Genomic DNA, 15,437 nt, shown 5'->3' with positions numbered 1-15,437 from the left:
GTTACGTGCACACACGCACTACAAAACAAACACAAAACCAGACCACAGAGAACGGGAAGCTCTACTCGTAGCTCAACACGTCGTGACTAATAGCTAGCAGATAGTGCGTGAGTGACTCGTCATGCTCGGTGTATTCAAGCTATGAGAGCATTGCCCTCCTGTGTCCAGATAAAGCAGGGCTGCACTGAACGCCTGTGTGATTCTTTGTAAAGGTTCTTCTACGAGCTGCTCAGCAGTAGTGTAGAAACTTTCTTTCCTGATGTAGTGGAAGTACCTCAACTACATACATTGCACTTGGGCTTTTAATGCACTGTCCTCTTTTTCTGCATCAATGCCGCCATCCTAACCTTTTTGCCAAAAAAAAGAAAGAAAAAAAAATCACATTAAAATATATTATCCTTATCCTTGCCTGATCCTTCACTGATACAGGTGAATCAAACAAAAGAATAACAATCAGAAGTTTCAAAAAAAAAAAAAAATCTTCAGAAAGGTCACAAAGACAGTCTATATACTGCAGCACAATCGATGTAGGCTTCCACACACTATTCAGCTTAGCTCTGATAGATGCCAGAGAAGAATAATATAGGTGATTCAACCCCTCCAAATGTACGGTGTGGATCCAGAGCTAGTTTTGCTGACTTTAAGCCTGCAGGACTGTTTGTTCGGTTTCCATGCATCTGGTCCAAGCATGCATATGCTGTATAAAGTGGCTATTTGTTTCAAGGCTGAAGTGAATTGATTCCTCACAGTTTTAACAATTAAAATGAAACACCAATCCATAAAAAGAACACATGGATATCTGTGCATTTATGTGCCAGGAAAGTAAAGGAAGGGGCTGCAGATCTAGCATCAGGTAAAGGCTGGTGTGTAAAGTGAACACTGTAATGTACAGCTTTAAAAAATACATACAAGAATTGCACATAGATCCATAGGAGTGAAGCACAGGCTCGTAACTAGGGCTGTCTGCTTTCCATCAGCCAGTCAGAATATTCGGTATCACTTTTTTCCCTGCATCCAGAGCAATTCTTCAGAGTCACGCAGGAAACAATTCAGAGCCTAGCAATACTGAGCAAAGATACCGTCTGTACGACTGCAGAGGGTCCATGGGACACGGCCGTCAGGTCAGGGAAGTCAGCCAGCAGTGGCCTCTAAAAGTGAAAAGCTCCTTCAGGTTGAGTTTTAAAAAAATTCTGTCTCTTTAATCCTCACTAACTCCTGCTCTAGTCCAAAACTGTGTCTGCAATGTTCTTTGAGCTATTCCAACAACATTCCATTTTCAGGGTGTTGTCTATAGCAACATTGGAAAACACTTGTTACAACAGACAGGAGACACGCAGCCAAACACCGCTGTGGGAAAAATGGATCACGATGCTGTTAGTTGTGGCTGCCAAACTTAACAGCTCCCGCAATAATTAAACAACAGTGTTTTTGCCCCTGTGTTTTTACCCTTCAGAGAACTGTGTCTGCAGTCAAAGTGTCTCCATGTGGCCTGTTAGCTACACACAGACATGCTCTAAACATTTCTATCTCCTGCCAACATACCAGCAGAGCCAATTTCAGTCCCACTCTGCAATATGGCACAAGTGACAAGAGCAAGCCAAAATAAAACAGAAGAGGTGGCTGTTATTTCAATCCCCGATTCATAGCGGTGATTGTCAGAGAAGGTTACGTACGTCCTATCCATTTCAAGTCAGGCTTTAGCGCCTTTTGCGATGGAAGGGGAATTTCAATTGCCCACCATATGTTGTATTGTTCTTGTATAAACGCGGTTATAGCTACAGTACATCAACAGCCCAGACTGGTGAATGTCAGGTAGGAAATGGGATAGACAAAGTGTGCATATTCTGCTTTTTAATGCAGAGGTCTTAAGCGAAGGGTCATGGGCTGATTAAGGCAGCGTTGTTGAAATCACGGATCCATGGTTAGAAAGGGTTTGGGTAGGCACTGGTCAGCGGCAGAGAAAGAGGGAAGAGGACTGAACAAAGATGCTTACTGCCCACTGACACTTGCCGCAGTCAGCAGGATAACCACAACTGGGGGGGGCGGTGGGTGGGGAAGATGGTGTAAAGTGTAAGAGAAAGATCAGAATCTGTTTGGTTGAGATCAAAGGAAAGAGGAGTCCAGCCCACTTGTGTGGGACCAACTAAGCTGAGAGGAAATTTTATGTGATATGTGGAAATATGAGCGTTTTGCAGCATGGTGGATCATTCATCTCCCATTACAACTCATCCATCTCTACTACTGGTCACTGCTATTTGCTAACCAATGCTACATATGGAAATGACAGGAACTGCCCAGAAGAGGAAGGCAATTTGTTTACTGCAGTGGTAGAAATAGTGGTATCAAAGTTTGCTCTCCTTTTCAGCCAGGTATTAATCAAGTTACATACTGTCTGATCCAAATGCAGTCATGTCTATACAATCAATCCCTAACAGGCCTGGCAAAAAAAGTAAAGTTTCTGTCATACTGGGTACAGGATGCAATTTCTCCAGTTAGAATCTGTTTGCTCAGAGTTGCTGGCTTTGATATCTAGGCTATTTTTTAACACTTGAACAAAGTGTGAGCCCTAGGGCAGGCTGGAGTGAGGGCTGGGGCGGAGGTGTGGGGGTGCTTCATGAAAAGCAACAGGCTCTACAAACTAGTGCTGCTGCATGATTCTCACAATGCGATGAAGAGAGTCTATAGTGGCAAAAGCCAGATACTGACAACAAAGCCAGTCTTCCAGAATAATTCCACAGTCCCGGTCCAAGGACTTTTCTGCAAACTTGATCATCAGCAGCGTCCTTTTGATATCCAGCCAGTTCTGAAGTACAGCATCTCTTCGGGCAGGGTTGGAAGATGTACTTAGAGCATGGAACAAGTCCTCACGTGGACCCCAAAGCAAACACTGAAGGATTCCCTTGGCTTCTGATATCAGGATCCTCTCTGAAGGGTTGGGATTCAGCAAGCAGCTGGCAAGTTGTTGAAGCCCTTGAGAGTAGAGGGAACGGCAAGGGATCTTGGGGAGATCAGCACGAGTATACTCCTTCTCCTTCAGCTCTGGATTCTCATCAAAGGGATTGGGTAAGTGCAGCATTTCGTAGATGAGGATGCCAGTCTGGAACTCATCACATTTTTTGTACTGTGTTGCAGTGATGATTTCTGGAGCCAGGCGGGACTGATCCCGTAGGACCTCAGGATCCACCATATGACTCTTCTGCTTGGCCTGGGAGAAATTGCTCACTATTAATCTGGCTGGGCAAGCAGTGTTGGGACTGGGCTCCAGGGACTCAGAGCTCAGAGGGCTGCCTCCTGGTCTGGAATGAACCAGCAGCAGGTTCTCTAACCGCAGATCACAGTGTGTGATATGATAGGGTTTCAGGTGCTCCAGGCCCAAACACAGCTGTAAAAGGAGTAGACAGACCTGCCTCTCGTATAAATCTGGGCTTTTTGCATGGCGGGGCGTAGATTCTCGCACAAAATCAGCCACTGTTAAGTACGGCACCTCCCGCGTGATGACCACAACACGGCTGCGTGGCTTGCTGATGGTCCCCTGGTTGCTTGAGCTGTCTTTCTGTGAAGCCTCTGTGTTGGAAGGAGTATCTCTGCTCTTTTGCTCAGGCTCTTTCTCTTCTTCCTCCCGCTCTTCTTCTTCCACCTCTGGTGCATCGGCATCCTCCCACGGAAGGAGACGAACTGGCACTTCAGCGAGGAAATGGCCACAGTCCTGTTGGATGTTAAAGTTGATAGCCAGACTCTGCCGGATAGATAGGCTGTGATAATACTGCTGGGATTCCTTAGCTTTGCTCTTACAAATCTGGGGAAATAAAATAAACAGAACAGACATAATGTAAACTCTTAAATTTATAAATTCTATATCCTCCTTTTTTCCCCCAATATCTACATTGGTGATGAGTGTCCACAGTCTAGCCCTAAACACAAGCACTGATAAATGTTTTACTGAACTGACCTTGGCAGACTATCTGAAGGCACATGAACAGTTTCCACTGCATAGTAAGCAACTGCAGACCAATATTTGTAGGCAGCTCTCCCTGTGCATATATTATTCAATGGAAAATACAGTTCAGGCAGGTTGTGCTTTTAGTCAGAATAGCAGCTGATATATGGTAAATTCACAGCGAAGCTTACTGTACAGTTACTTGCTTATCCGTATAATTTTATTTTGTGTTCTGCTCTCAGCTTTGTGTGAAGCTTGAACAAGATAAAAATAATCAATAGCAACAGGAGACAGAAAGAAACACGCAGAGAATATTTGAGGATATGATCAAACGATTGCACATGACTGAGTTAGCATGGCATAACAAGTTACCAGCTGTCAGCTGAGTTAAGTGCCTGGATGCATGCTCCTTGCCCACTGTAATTGGAAACTGAAATCCATTAGCTGCAGCCGTGTCAGGCTAACACATCGTGTCTGCGGCGAGAGCTGTGTGCGTGCATGGCGGGGCTGTTGGCAAGCGTTTTGCTGGGGCTCAGGTGATAAATGGAAACTCATTAGAACATGGTACTTTAATTGCTTTCAATCATTTGTCAAGATCCTAAGCATATGTTTTTATTTTACCGTATATATAGCTGTATTTAATTTCTGTCCAGAAATACCTTGTTGATACATACATTATCACTATAATAATTATCCTTATTGTTTGCTCTGCCACAACAAGTGGCAGCTCTAACCGCCTTACAACAGCTACTGGACAACCTCTAGGGCTCTGTTCTAAGGCATTTAGTGATTAAAATTACAGCTCTACAAAGACTCAGGCCTGTTGGCCTTTGCATCTTAACCTTAGTTCTACTGACTTCAGTGAGATCGCTCAAAGCGTGTAAGGTTAAGTGCATGTTTTAATCTTTATAAGGTTAGAGCCTAATATTCAGTTGGTATAATGCACCATCAGGTCTTAACTGCAAAGCTCAGAGGAAGAGAAAATAGGAAAACATCTCTCTTCAGATGAAGTTACACCTTCCCTGAGCTCAACTCTGAAAGCCAATTAAGGCCAGATCACTAAGGTTAGTAAAAGTCAGCACTAGTTCTACACAGTCAGAACAACCAAGGAGCCCAGATCTCACATTAGCCCTAACTCTAAGCATAAGGTGGCTTTTCTCCGTTTCTCATTTTTCCCCTTCTCAGGAACTTACATAGGGTAAGTTATAAACTTATCTTTCACAAAAAAGAGTTGTCCATCTTTTACATGCTTACGTGGTTAAGAAATATAGTTTAATGGAAGATTTAGTCTTTTATGGTTGTTGATCAGAAAAATGCATTATTAGATAATCATATGAAAGTAATAACAATATTTTGATTGTCCTACTGTCTTTGATACCGCGCAAAATTCCATACTTCACAAATATTTAAATTTCCCTATGCTTATACTGCCCATTTATAACTGCCATGCACAAACAAAATTTGAAAAATGCATTTTCTAGTCGATTTTCTTTAAGAGAGGAAAGTAGTAATTTTCTGTAAATGTTGATAGTTACCCTCCTTGTACAGTGGCTTCTGCCAATTTAAATTTTAAAATGTATTTTATACATTTACATGTATACATGTTATTTACATTTTATACATGTTACAGGTGAAATGAGTTATCAATGGAAAGCCCCCCCTTCTCTCAAGGGTTACAAAAGTTTAAACAAGTAAAAATACAGCATTAACCTTTGAATTATATATGAAAAGCAAATGTCAGCTGATTGTCTTGGAGACTGAAGTCCCCAGATTTATTAAATACTTAATACTGCACAGAAGACAGAAGTAGAAAAGTGTTATATAGATCCTACCAGCATGTATCAAATCTGACTGGGAGAACAGCAATTAAGGAAAACGAGAACAGTTTTGCCTTCTAGGCCCTTCAAGTCCATGGCCTTTTTCTTGTACAGCCAGTGTGGGGATAATCAATTCCAACTGCAGGAAAGGTCCAGTGTGTTGTAATCCAGCCTTTAGTCTTGAAAAACACTTAACTGACCTAATCCAAAATATAAACTCATTCTGAAAGAGGTTAAAGTGAAGCTTACTTGCTGGTAAGAAAAGTGCAAGAAAGCACTTGCCCTTAGCTATTGTACTCTATTTCATGTTACCACAGAGGATTTCTAATGCCACCTGCCAGCTAAAAATGATATTCTGTTGGGAATATATAATCCACAGAGTATTTGCTCTTAAAACAATTAATACTTCTACATTTGGTGAATACAAGGCCTATTTTAAGGCCTTTAGTCTTAGGCAGTCTTTTTTTCCAACTTGCTTCAGAAAAGGACTCTCAAATTTATTACTGGAATTTCAGTTAAAATAATAGAAGATATTTGCACTTCTCAAAAAAAAAAAAGGAGGCTTTGCACTTATCAAAAATCAGCCTTTGTTCACTCGTTTTAGAAAATATTGCCAATCCTAGACTTGCAGTACAAAAGCACATTTTCATAGGCCTCTGTGGATGTGGTAATGCTCCCATCTAATTTAGAAATGCCTGGCCATGCCCATCTGCACCACAAGGCATCCGGCTATCAGGGCAGAGCACGCTGCCTTTGCACCCATTGCCTTTCCCTCTGAGCCAGCAGAATTGGCCTGCAAGGCAAATCTGATCTGTACGTTGCCAGCTGGATGGTTCCCAAGAAATGCCTTTCCAACCTGCTAAAAACCCCCCAAAAGAGAGTAGTCCTTCCCTATCTTCTCCTTTCTCGTTCTTCCTGCTATTCAATCCTAAGTCTATTTTACTTCAAATTACACTGATAGCCCTCCTCCTAGCCAATATGAAAAATGATTTATTCCCATCCTGTAACATTACACCTTTATACTTAGAAAAATGTAAGTCTTCCCCTCTTCATTGTTTTCTTTTCAAAAATAACCAGCCCTCATTCCTCCTGTCTTTATTCCTAACCCTCCGATTCTTGTTGCTCTTTTCTGGATTCTCCCCATTTATTAGATCTTTCTGAAGAGTAGTACCCTGTAATGATACAGTATTCCAGTTAAAACCTCTCCAGCGTGAAGCAGAACAGGGCTTTATCCATAATGATCCCTGTAACACTTCCCAGGGTGAGCAAGTCACATTAACTCCATTGTTACTGTGGTTCATGAAAACCTTCAGAGCAGTGGCCACTCTGAAGTCTGAATCCACAGCACAGCCAAACTTTCTGCAATGTCAGTTCTTAAACATGAGTTTTTGTTCCAGTCTCTTCTCTTTGTATCAACAAAACAGGAATTAAAGACTAAACAGTGTTACGATTACTACTAAAATAACTGCAGACATGAAAACAGTTTTTCCCTTCCTATTCTGCTATTAAAGAAGAGAACCAATTAAGAAAAAAAATCTCTAATCCCACAAATGCCCAATAGTGATGGCTTTTGGACGCTTCCCTTGTTTAATACAGGGAAGTGTATGGGTACGCGAACATGCATGCAATGCCTGCAAAGACAAGAGAGCTGAGATCTGATTAGAAATGTATTTTCTGCTGCTTGCTTTTTTGTTTACAGACAAGTGAAAAGAGGTAGCTGGGTTATTTAAGCCTGATTAAATTGCTAACTCTAAAACCACTAAAATTTGTATGCTAGATGCTTTGTATTGACAGGGGGAATGAAAAGCCAAGCCGTCTAGAAACAACACGCAAAAACTGGAGTATGACGACAAATTGGGCACCTGTGTGAATCCATAAAACGGTTTCTAAAAGACAGACCTGCCGTAATCTGATGCTCCTGCAAGCGTCTGGCTACTCTTCAGACTTCTGCTGTGAAATACAGCTGTATGAGTCTGGATAAGTCCTGGGGTTTTAGTGCAGAGTTCACATTCCCATACCAATATCCTATTAGAATGGGGAAAATGCACTGAAAGCAGTGGAGACAAACTAAGTTTTCTTATTGATCTGTTCAAAGACAGTTTATAGAATGTACATTTTATTTACTGACAAACTTCTTGTACTATTTTATCATTTTCTGAGTTGCAGCTTCTACTCAGAACTCTGTTTGAATTTCCATTTTGCAACAGATTAGTGAATGCTAGCGTTTAATACTATTAATGAGTGATAATGGTCATTCTAGTATTTTGTACTGGAATAACTCCACTATCACCTAAAGCTATCATCTGAATGACCAAGATTTAACATTTTCAAAATGGCTTGAGTTATAGCAAGTTATGCAACCAAAGTCTATATTTACATTTGAAAAGATTTAGGGAACAAATTGTGAAATCTGATGGCCTCAGTAGGAAGTTTTTTAGACTGCCTGTGGTGAATTTGCTAAAGGAATGGATACAGAACTTCTTTTCTGTTTGTGACGGTTAATTATATGTCAAAACTGTGAGTAAATATATGGCCCACTTTTCTTTGCATGATTTTTAAAGCTTTTGTCTGTTCCAGTTATCTGCTCTAAAAAAATACTGAAATCCTGTTGCTTTTTACATATATAGTAATTCGAATTCCTATTTTTGGGCACAAGAAAAGAAAAAGGTGAAACTACTTTGACTAAAACACCAACAGAAAGCAGGACCAATCAGTCATTCACCGTTTGCCTTAATGAAACAGTCAGCTGAGCTCTGAAGATACGGTATGTGATAATAGCTGACAGAACGGTGTTGATAGGGGCTTGGCAAGCGTTATTTCTACAGCCGATAAAGAGCTGGTTGTTCAAAAGATGAAGTAACGTTGGTAAAAAGCCCTTCCATATGATGCAAGAAAGCAATGAGAAAAAAGGAAAGATACTAATAGGAAGGAATGGAAAGTTTCCGTCTTCCTTTTCACTGGAATGCACTGTCATCACGTGCCTTTTCTGTAGTGCCTCGTATGATCTAAACTTCTGTCACGTTTCTAGGGACAGGACAGGTTTCTTTGTAATCCTGCCATTTCAATTTTCTTCCCCCTGCCGTCCCCATTCCTAAGCAGCAAGATTTTAATGTTTCAGAGCTTCTAAAAACTGTTCTGCATTAGCTTTTATTTTTCCTTTATGAGTCCAGTAGCCTACTGTGCCATCAGCTGACTTCCACTTTACCAGCAGGGAATCTCATTTCCACGCTGTCCTATGCATTTTACAGGGCGTCGGTGAACTTCAAGTAAGATGAATATTGTGGGAAATGATTTTACGAGTGCTGCAAATGAGAAACACAGAAGATCACAAAGACTGCACCATCTGTGCTACTCTGTTGTACGGCACAGAGGGACAACTGCAAATGAAATTCTGTGTAGAATGAAAGCTTGCTAATCCCAAATTGATAGCTTGTTCTTGGCACAACCTTGTTTCCAAGGAGGGCAGTTTGATCTCTGATTGACCTCATTTTCTTGATCTGGCCTTGGAATAGAGCTTTGACTTTTTAACAATGTGCCAAAATACAGAATTCTGTGCTGCTGTGACCGAACTCGTAATGGGCTAGAAGTTTAACGTACATTGCTTTATTTTGATCTGAAGCATGAAGTTCTGGGATGACCTTTAATAACACCTCTGCCAAGAAGCTCCACTAGGAAACTGAATTACCAAAAAAACCACCTTAGCATACCGTGACAAACTAAGCATAACTAGAAAATAATTGTCAGCTGCAACGAGGAAACTGTCAGCCAAATTCAGCCCAATACTGTTTACTTCTGCAGTGCCCTCTTTTCTACTTGGGACAGGAACCTGAGGAGAAATCCTAGGGCTCTACTGCTGGGATGCTAAAGGAACTTCTGCTGCCCTGTAGCAACCAAAGCAACACACTTTTAACTGCTCCTTTCGAGGTGTTTGCACCCTTGCAGTTCCTGAACTGCCGTGTGACACGTGCCCGCAGCTAGGATGCACACGCTGCAGGCCATAACCGTGCTGGATCTTCACGTCCATATTGTTCCGTGCGGACTCTGAAGCGTAATTTCTGTGTGTGTCTACCACATTGTACAGTAATTTCCTTGAGTTTCATACTGAAAGAGGAACTAGTTTCCTCCATGTCACTGACACAGTAATCTCCTCTAACTATTATTCATTCTGAGTAATTTTTTTTTAATCCATGTTATATCACTGCCTTATTCAGTCTGTGTAGGGATATTAAGAATTGAACTCATCCAGTCCACTTCGTAGTAAAAGCTGGTGCGCTCTGCTGCTTTTACTTTAGTGTAACCTTTCCACCACATATTTGGAATTACTGATAAGACTGTGGTTTCAGGGGAATGTTTATCCATATTGTCCCAGATCTACCAGCTACTGAGGAGATGGTACTACACTTAGTGAAGGAAAGTAACTCAGGAACTGGAATTTTATGGAAACCTTTCTTGTAAGGGAACTTCTGTTTTTTTTTCTGTTTGGCAAAATATTTTTCTGATCATGAGTTATTTACTATTTTTATGTATAATGTTTCAGTCAAAATAATTTCCACATGGCTTCCTGCAACTTTTATTTGCACAGGATGGTTACTAGCAGATTAGGCGAGTGTGAGGCAAAAAGCGTAATAGAACGCTTTGAAACACCACGCTGGTACAAACAATGTCTCCTCTAATATCAGCACCAGCAGAACAAGTTGTGCTGGTTCTTCACCACATCTATCAAATCATCTTTTGCCAGTGATGCCACCAGAATGTAAAGGTGCACTGCTTAAACTCATCTGCACAAAAGGTTCCTTCTTCTAAATTTAATTTGGCAGTAGTCAAATGGTTAAAGCTTAATTTTTAACAGTACTTTTGTAATTCTTTTTTTGGAGATAAAATACTAAAATGTAATTTTTTTTGGACTTACACATTAAGACTCTTAACACCTTTTAGGGGTAAATCTCTTGTTTTCTACAAAGATAATAATAATTTAAAAATCCCATTATCACATTTCTTTCTCAAACCTAATATTAAAATCATAGAACTTACGAAGTGTCTGAATTGTTCGCCAGTGTTGCTTGGGTAGTTCTACAAAACTCAAAAGAGCTACACAAATTTACACTGTCCAAAGATGTGGCTCCACATACGCTTTCCAAGTATATTTCTAAGACTTGATAAAAAATAACAGGAAGACTGTATTTTGGATTCACTAGGCACACTGGTAATTTTAATCTCACTATTTTTGCCATCCTGTTTTGGGGACAAGGGATTTAGAGTGGCAGGAATACACAGCTTATTTGTTGGAGGTAGATGTTTATGCAACTTGGCTCACACAAAAAATACCCATGACAGTAAAACTGGAATATTTGCTACAGCTAAATTCCCCACATCCCTACGTAACGTAATAGCAATCTGTGGTTATGAGATTTTGTACAACTCTGATTCTGAGCTGGTGACTTATAAGTCAAAGATCAACTTAGGGGCAAATGTTAAGACAAAGTTGAAATTTACTATAAGTGATTTTAGGGGAAAAAAAATCCCATAATCACAGCTTAAGCAATGCTATAGAATGTGATACACTAGCATAGAGATTGCAGTAATCAAAATATGCACCGAAAACACACACAGCTGAAGAGTACCCAACTTAGCTGAATGCAGAACACTCAAGATATGTGAAAGAAAATGAAGAGACAGAATTAGTCCTGTATGTTGGTCTTGCTTGGCTTATAAAGAAATCAGAGAACACGTGTGGTGATAGTATCTTCCTATATCATGCTAAGTGCTGGGGAGGGTATAATCAAGGGTAACTTTTTCTCTCATTGTAACAGCACAATAGCTCATGGTGGCCTCCAGGTCAAGGATATTTCGTGGATATTTCACCCGCTCTCAAGGCCATCTCACCTATTACTCTGCAATACATTTTGTTAGTCTGCTAACTATTTTTAAGACAACATCTGAATTATGAGAGGAAAAAAAATACAGCACATATTCGACTATGCTACGTTGCTGTTCTTTCTTCTCACTGGCTTTCTACAAGAGAAATGTATTTAGGAGGACAGTAGATAAGAAAACATCTGCGTGGCTCTTGCCTGTCAGGGAATACTTTAAGGGCATATGCATGCTGTGCAAAGAGGAATCATATTAGCGACAGCCCAAACCTGCCTATACAGAAACATACGGCTTTGGGCGCTAGAAGCAACCATTTTTGTATCATTGTATTAAAACCAAAAAATTCCAAACTTGAGTAATGCCAGACTGTTGATGCTGCAGCCAGAGTAGATTGCCAGATATATTCATGGTCTGGCTGTCTGCTGTTTTATACCACCAGATGTGGCATCCACAAGACATCCATGTTGAATTTCACATCTTTTCAAAAAGAGGTCTTTGGTAACTAAAGAAATATAAATGGTCATGCCCATAAATCTGCCTTACAAAGCTGCGTTTTCGAGTTTCACAAGAGCATTGCAGTTGCACCAATCTTACATTTTATTTATTTGTACCTTTCTTGTAAACAATCATGCAGGACTGGTAACAACATTCTGTTCCTGTAAAGCACCACCCTTCTGAGAATGTCACCGTGCTCTGTAAGGAATAATCGATTAGGCCTCACACACCTGTGTTGGGTAATAAATGTTTTATCTCAGTTTCAACAAGAAGGAGTCAGAAGTTCGGTGGTTTGCTGAAGGTCACACAGGAAGCCTGACAGAGCCATGAGTCTCAGCTGTCTTACTCACTATCATCCCACCAGATAAGCGTTGAGAACTTTAGAGATACAGCGCTCAGAAGGAGTCACCTTTATAAAACTCCATAAATTAACTACATCTAGTGAGATAGCTGCCAACTATTCATTAATATATTAGCAGTAAATCTAGTAAATCTTATTTCTGTGTTAGCTGAAGAATAAACTAGACACAAATAAATTGTTTGATTAGTAAAAGGCCACAAAACTAACACCGACAAGTTGCACTTCTTTTTAGTATAGCTTATAAGGCAACACTGATGGGCAGACAGAGCTTTTGAAAGGCTGGTAATGAACACTGGTGAAAATGTAAGACCTTGTACGGGAACATAAAGATAAATTAGTCTAGAATTTGCATTTAAAATTACATGGCTCTGAATATGGAGAACTTTGAAATCTTTCCTAACTAAGAATGATGATTTAGTATCATCTGCATGCAGATGAACCGGAGGATTTTGTTATTGCAAGTTTCAAAAAAACTGCTGACACATGTTGAAATAATACAGCTTTTTCTTCAATATTTCATTAAACAATGACCATGGTAAAGACTGAGTTGTGCTGATTTTGTCTTAATAATTTTGCAGCTGCAATAAAACCAGATACCAATGCCAGACATGGTTCTCGATAGGAAGAATCTGTACCTTGGGAATCTTACTTTTCACACAGTGCTGCTGCAGGCACTGCTGGGTGTTGTTGTGGAGTACGGTTATTGTAGTTAGATTTTGTCACTGATATCTAGGGTTTACCTTTTTCAAGCCCCTCTTACCTTGACTGCATAATTGTTGAGAGGATCTTTTGCGTAAGAAGCTGGGTAGTAAACAGCATCTCCTGCCTCGCAGCATGGCTTGTCACTGGTTAGCCTGAAATCTGACCAGCTGTCCACCCCGAACCGCAACTGGTCTTTTTGTCCGGCCATGAACAAGTCTTCACATTTAAGTGCCAGCTTCTTCAGCGAATCAGCGTGAAGGCTTCGGATTTTACCTACTACTTCTTCTCGGTTTTCAATTCCACGATAAAGTGCTTGCCTTTGTGGCTTCTGGACACCTTTGCCCTGCTTCGTCTGCGAGATGCGTCTCCCTGTTAGAGACTCCATGCTATTGGAACACCGGTCCTTAATACTGATAGTGGTTAGGCTGGAAACACTGTTGGTTGCTGAGGTGGTTGCCCTTAGTTTTTCTGTAGGTCTGTCCAAGGAATCTCCTGACTCGTTATCCAGTACCTTCAGCTCCAGGCTGACCGAAGAGCAGGCGCTGCTTGCTTCCCAGTTGGTGTCAATGTCATAGGTGGGATTGGCCACGATGCACAGGTTGTTCTCCAGAGCCTGCTTCTGGAGATCTCTGGGAGTCGGTTCTGTGTTAGCTCTCAAAATGGTTTTCTTTGGCAGCGGAGGTGGTGTTGGCTGCAAGTTGTTCATTGTCTCCTGGTCCACTAGTCCTCCAAAGGCAATAGCATCATCCAAAGCTCCCTTCGGTTGTCTCGGCTGTTTCGGAGGTATCATGGCTGCTCTAGACTGTCCTGTGTAATAAGAAGATAATAGTAACAGAAGATTAAAGTACTTTGCATCTGCTGCTCATATTTTCACTCTGCAAAGAAATGGCAATAAAAAAAGCTGAATGTTGTTGCTACTGCTTTCAATGAGAGTAGGATCATATTTTGAGATTACAAAAACATAAATATTTTTAATTCTACAATTTGAAACGCACATCTCCTCCCCCTTAACCGTCACTTTCTCTAATACATTTCCCTTACTCGCTTGCCATGGGTACCTTTGTTGGCAGTATTATGGTTGTAGATAACCTGACCTGGATTCAGTCAAGAGATTCCAAACGGCAGGTTACATATATGAAAGCACAGGATTTCCACTGACAGACTAGTTTAAAGCATTTTTGTGCTTCTACGGAAGATAAACTTCCTGTCATGTGCTTTGCATGGCTTTTAAAGAGGACAATTATGTTTTATAACTGCCAGAGTCCTTGGAAATGAATAAATAAATGACAGTAATGTAAGAGAATAAAAACCCAATAAACAGACAATACAAATGAACAACTCGCTGCTCTGGGACAATTAAACAGTTGTTACTCATATCAAAATGATATTTTCCCACTCTTAATAATCAACTGCTATTTTCAGAGAAATTATTTTATAAGTTTTCTACTACTCCTGTGAGGTTCATTGACTATCATGGTAAGGTAGGAAGCCAGTTTTTATAGTTGCAACACAGCAGACATGAAATGAATGCTCTGTATAATTGCAGCTGAGCATCTTTTCTAATAGGGGAGTAGCAAGCAGAAAGACACGACGACTATTTGACTATTTATAGTGTATGCTGAATCCTTGTAAAGAGAGGACTGAACTGGAATGCTGAACCAAACTGGGGGGATCTCAGATTCAGATTTGATTTACATCACTTTGGCCCATAATTAATAATAAATAACATCACAGTCTAAGAAAGGGAAAAAAAAGATAGCTTCCTTTACACTTTAAGATATGCTGTTACAGTTTTTATGAATACTACAGAACCTAATTCTCTTGGCCAAGATGCACAAAAACCTAGAATGCTGAGTTAGAATGCTGAAAAGGACTTCCTAAACTCAGAAGATCAGAGAGGACTGATTTTTAAACATATCCACAAACAGAATAGCCTGAGCTCTTGAATTATTACCACTCTCTTTTCAGCCATTCCAAGGAGACATCACAAATGAAAGTTATATCTCTATCTTTTGTTTAAGCTCAAGAAACTCTCAGAAGAGTCTTACGGATTTTGTGATAAGCCTGGATATTCCAATGTTTAAAAAAACAAATTTTGAGCAGGAAATTCCATTAGCTTTGTACATACCTGATCATCAGGGAAGATTGCACAGGACTACTCCCCTGGGTGATCATTTTCTAGCTCCCACAAAATAAAAATACTCAAGGGCTAGAAATATTGGAGAATTGCTGCGTATCTCTCTCAAATAATTGT

General features: G+C 40.4%; 1 protein-coding gene across 2 annotated transcripts in view; it reads right to left on the bottom strand.

The window, feature by feature from the left end:
- Positions 1–849: 849 nt before the first annotated feature.
- The window catches only part of PEAK1 (pseudopodium enriched atypical kinase 1), a 115,027-nt gene continuing 100,439 nt past the window's right edge, over positions 850–15,437 (bottom strand). For both annotated transcript variants that reach the window (XM_086757077.1, XM_086757078.1), the window contains 2 exons: positions 13,242–13,990; positions 850–3,796 (listed from right to left, as the gene is read on the bottom strand). In XM_086757077.1, the coding sequence (XP_086613203.1) occupies positions 2,639–3,796; positions 13,242–13,990 (1,907 nt within the window). In that variant the 3' untranslated portion in view covers positions 850–2,638. The remainder of the gene's footprint in view (positions 3,797–13,241; positions 13,991–15,437) is intronic.

The sequence above is a fragment of the Chlamydotis macqueenii genome, chromosome 12 (genome assembly GCF_036417535.1).
Source record: "Chlamydotis macqueenii isolate bChlMac1 chromosome 12, bChlMac1.mat, whole genome shotgun sequence".
NCBI lineage: Eukaryota > Metazoa > Chordata > Aves > Otidiformes > Otididae > Chlamydotis > Chlamydotis macqueenii.
The sequence above is the reverse complement of the archived record's forward strand: the minus strand, read 5'-3'. Positions and strand labels throughout refer to the sequence as shown.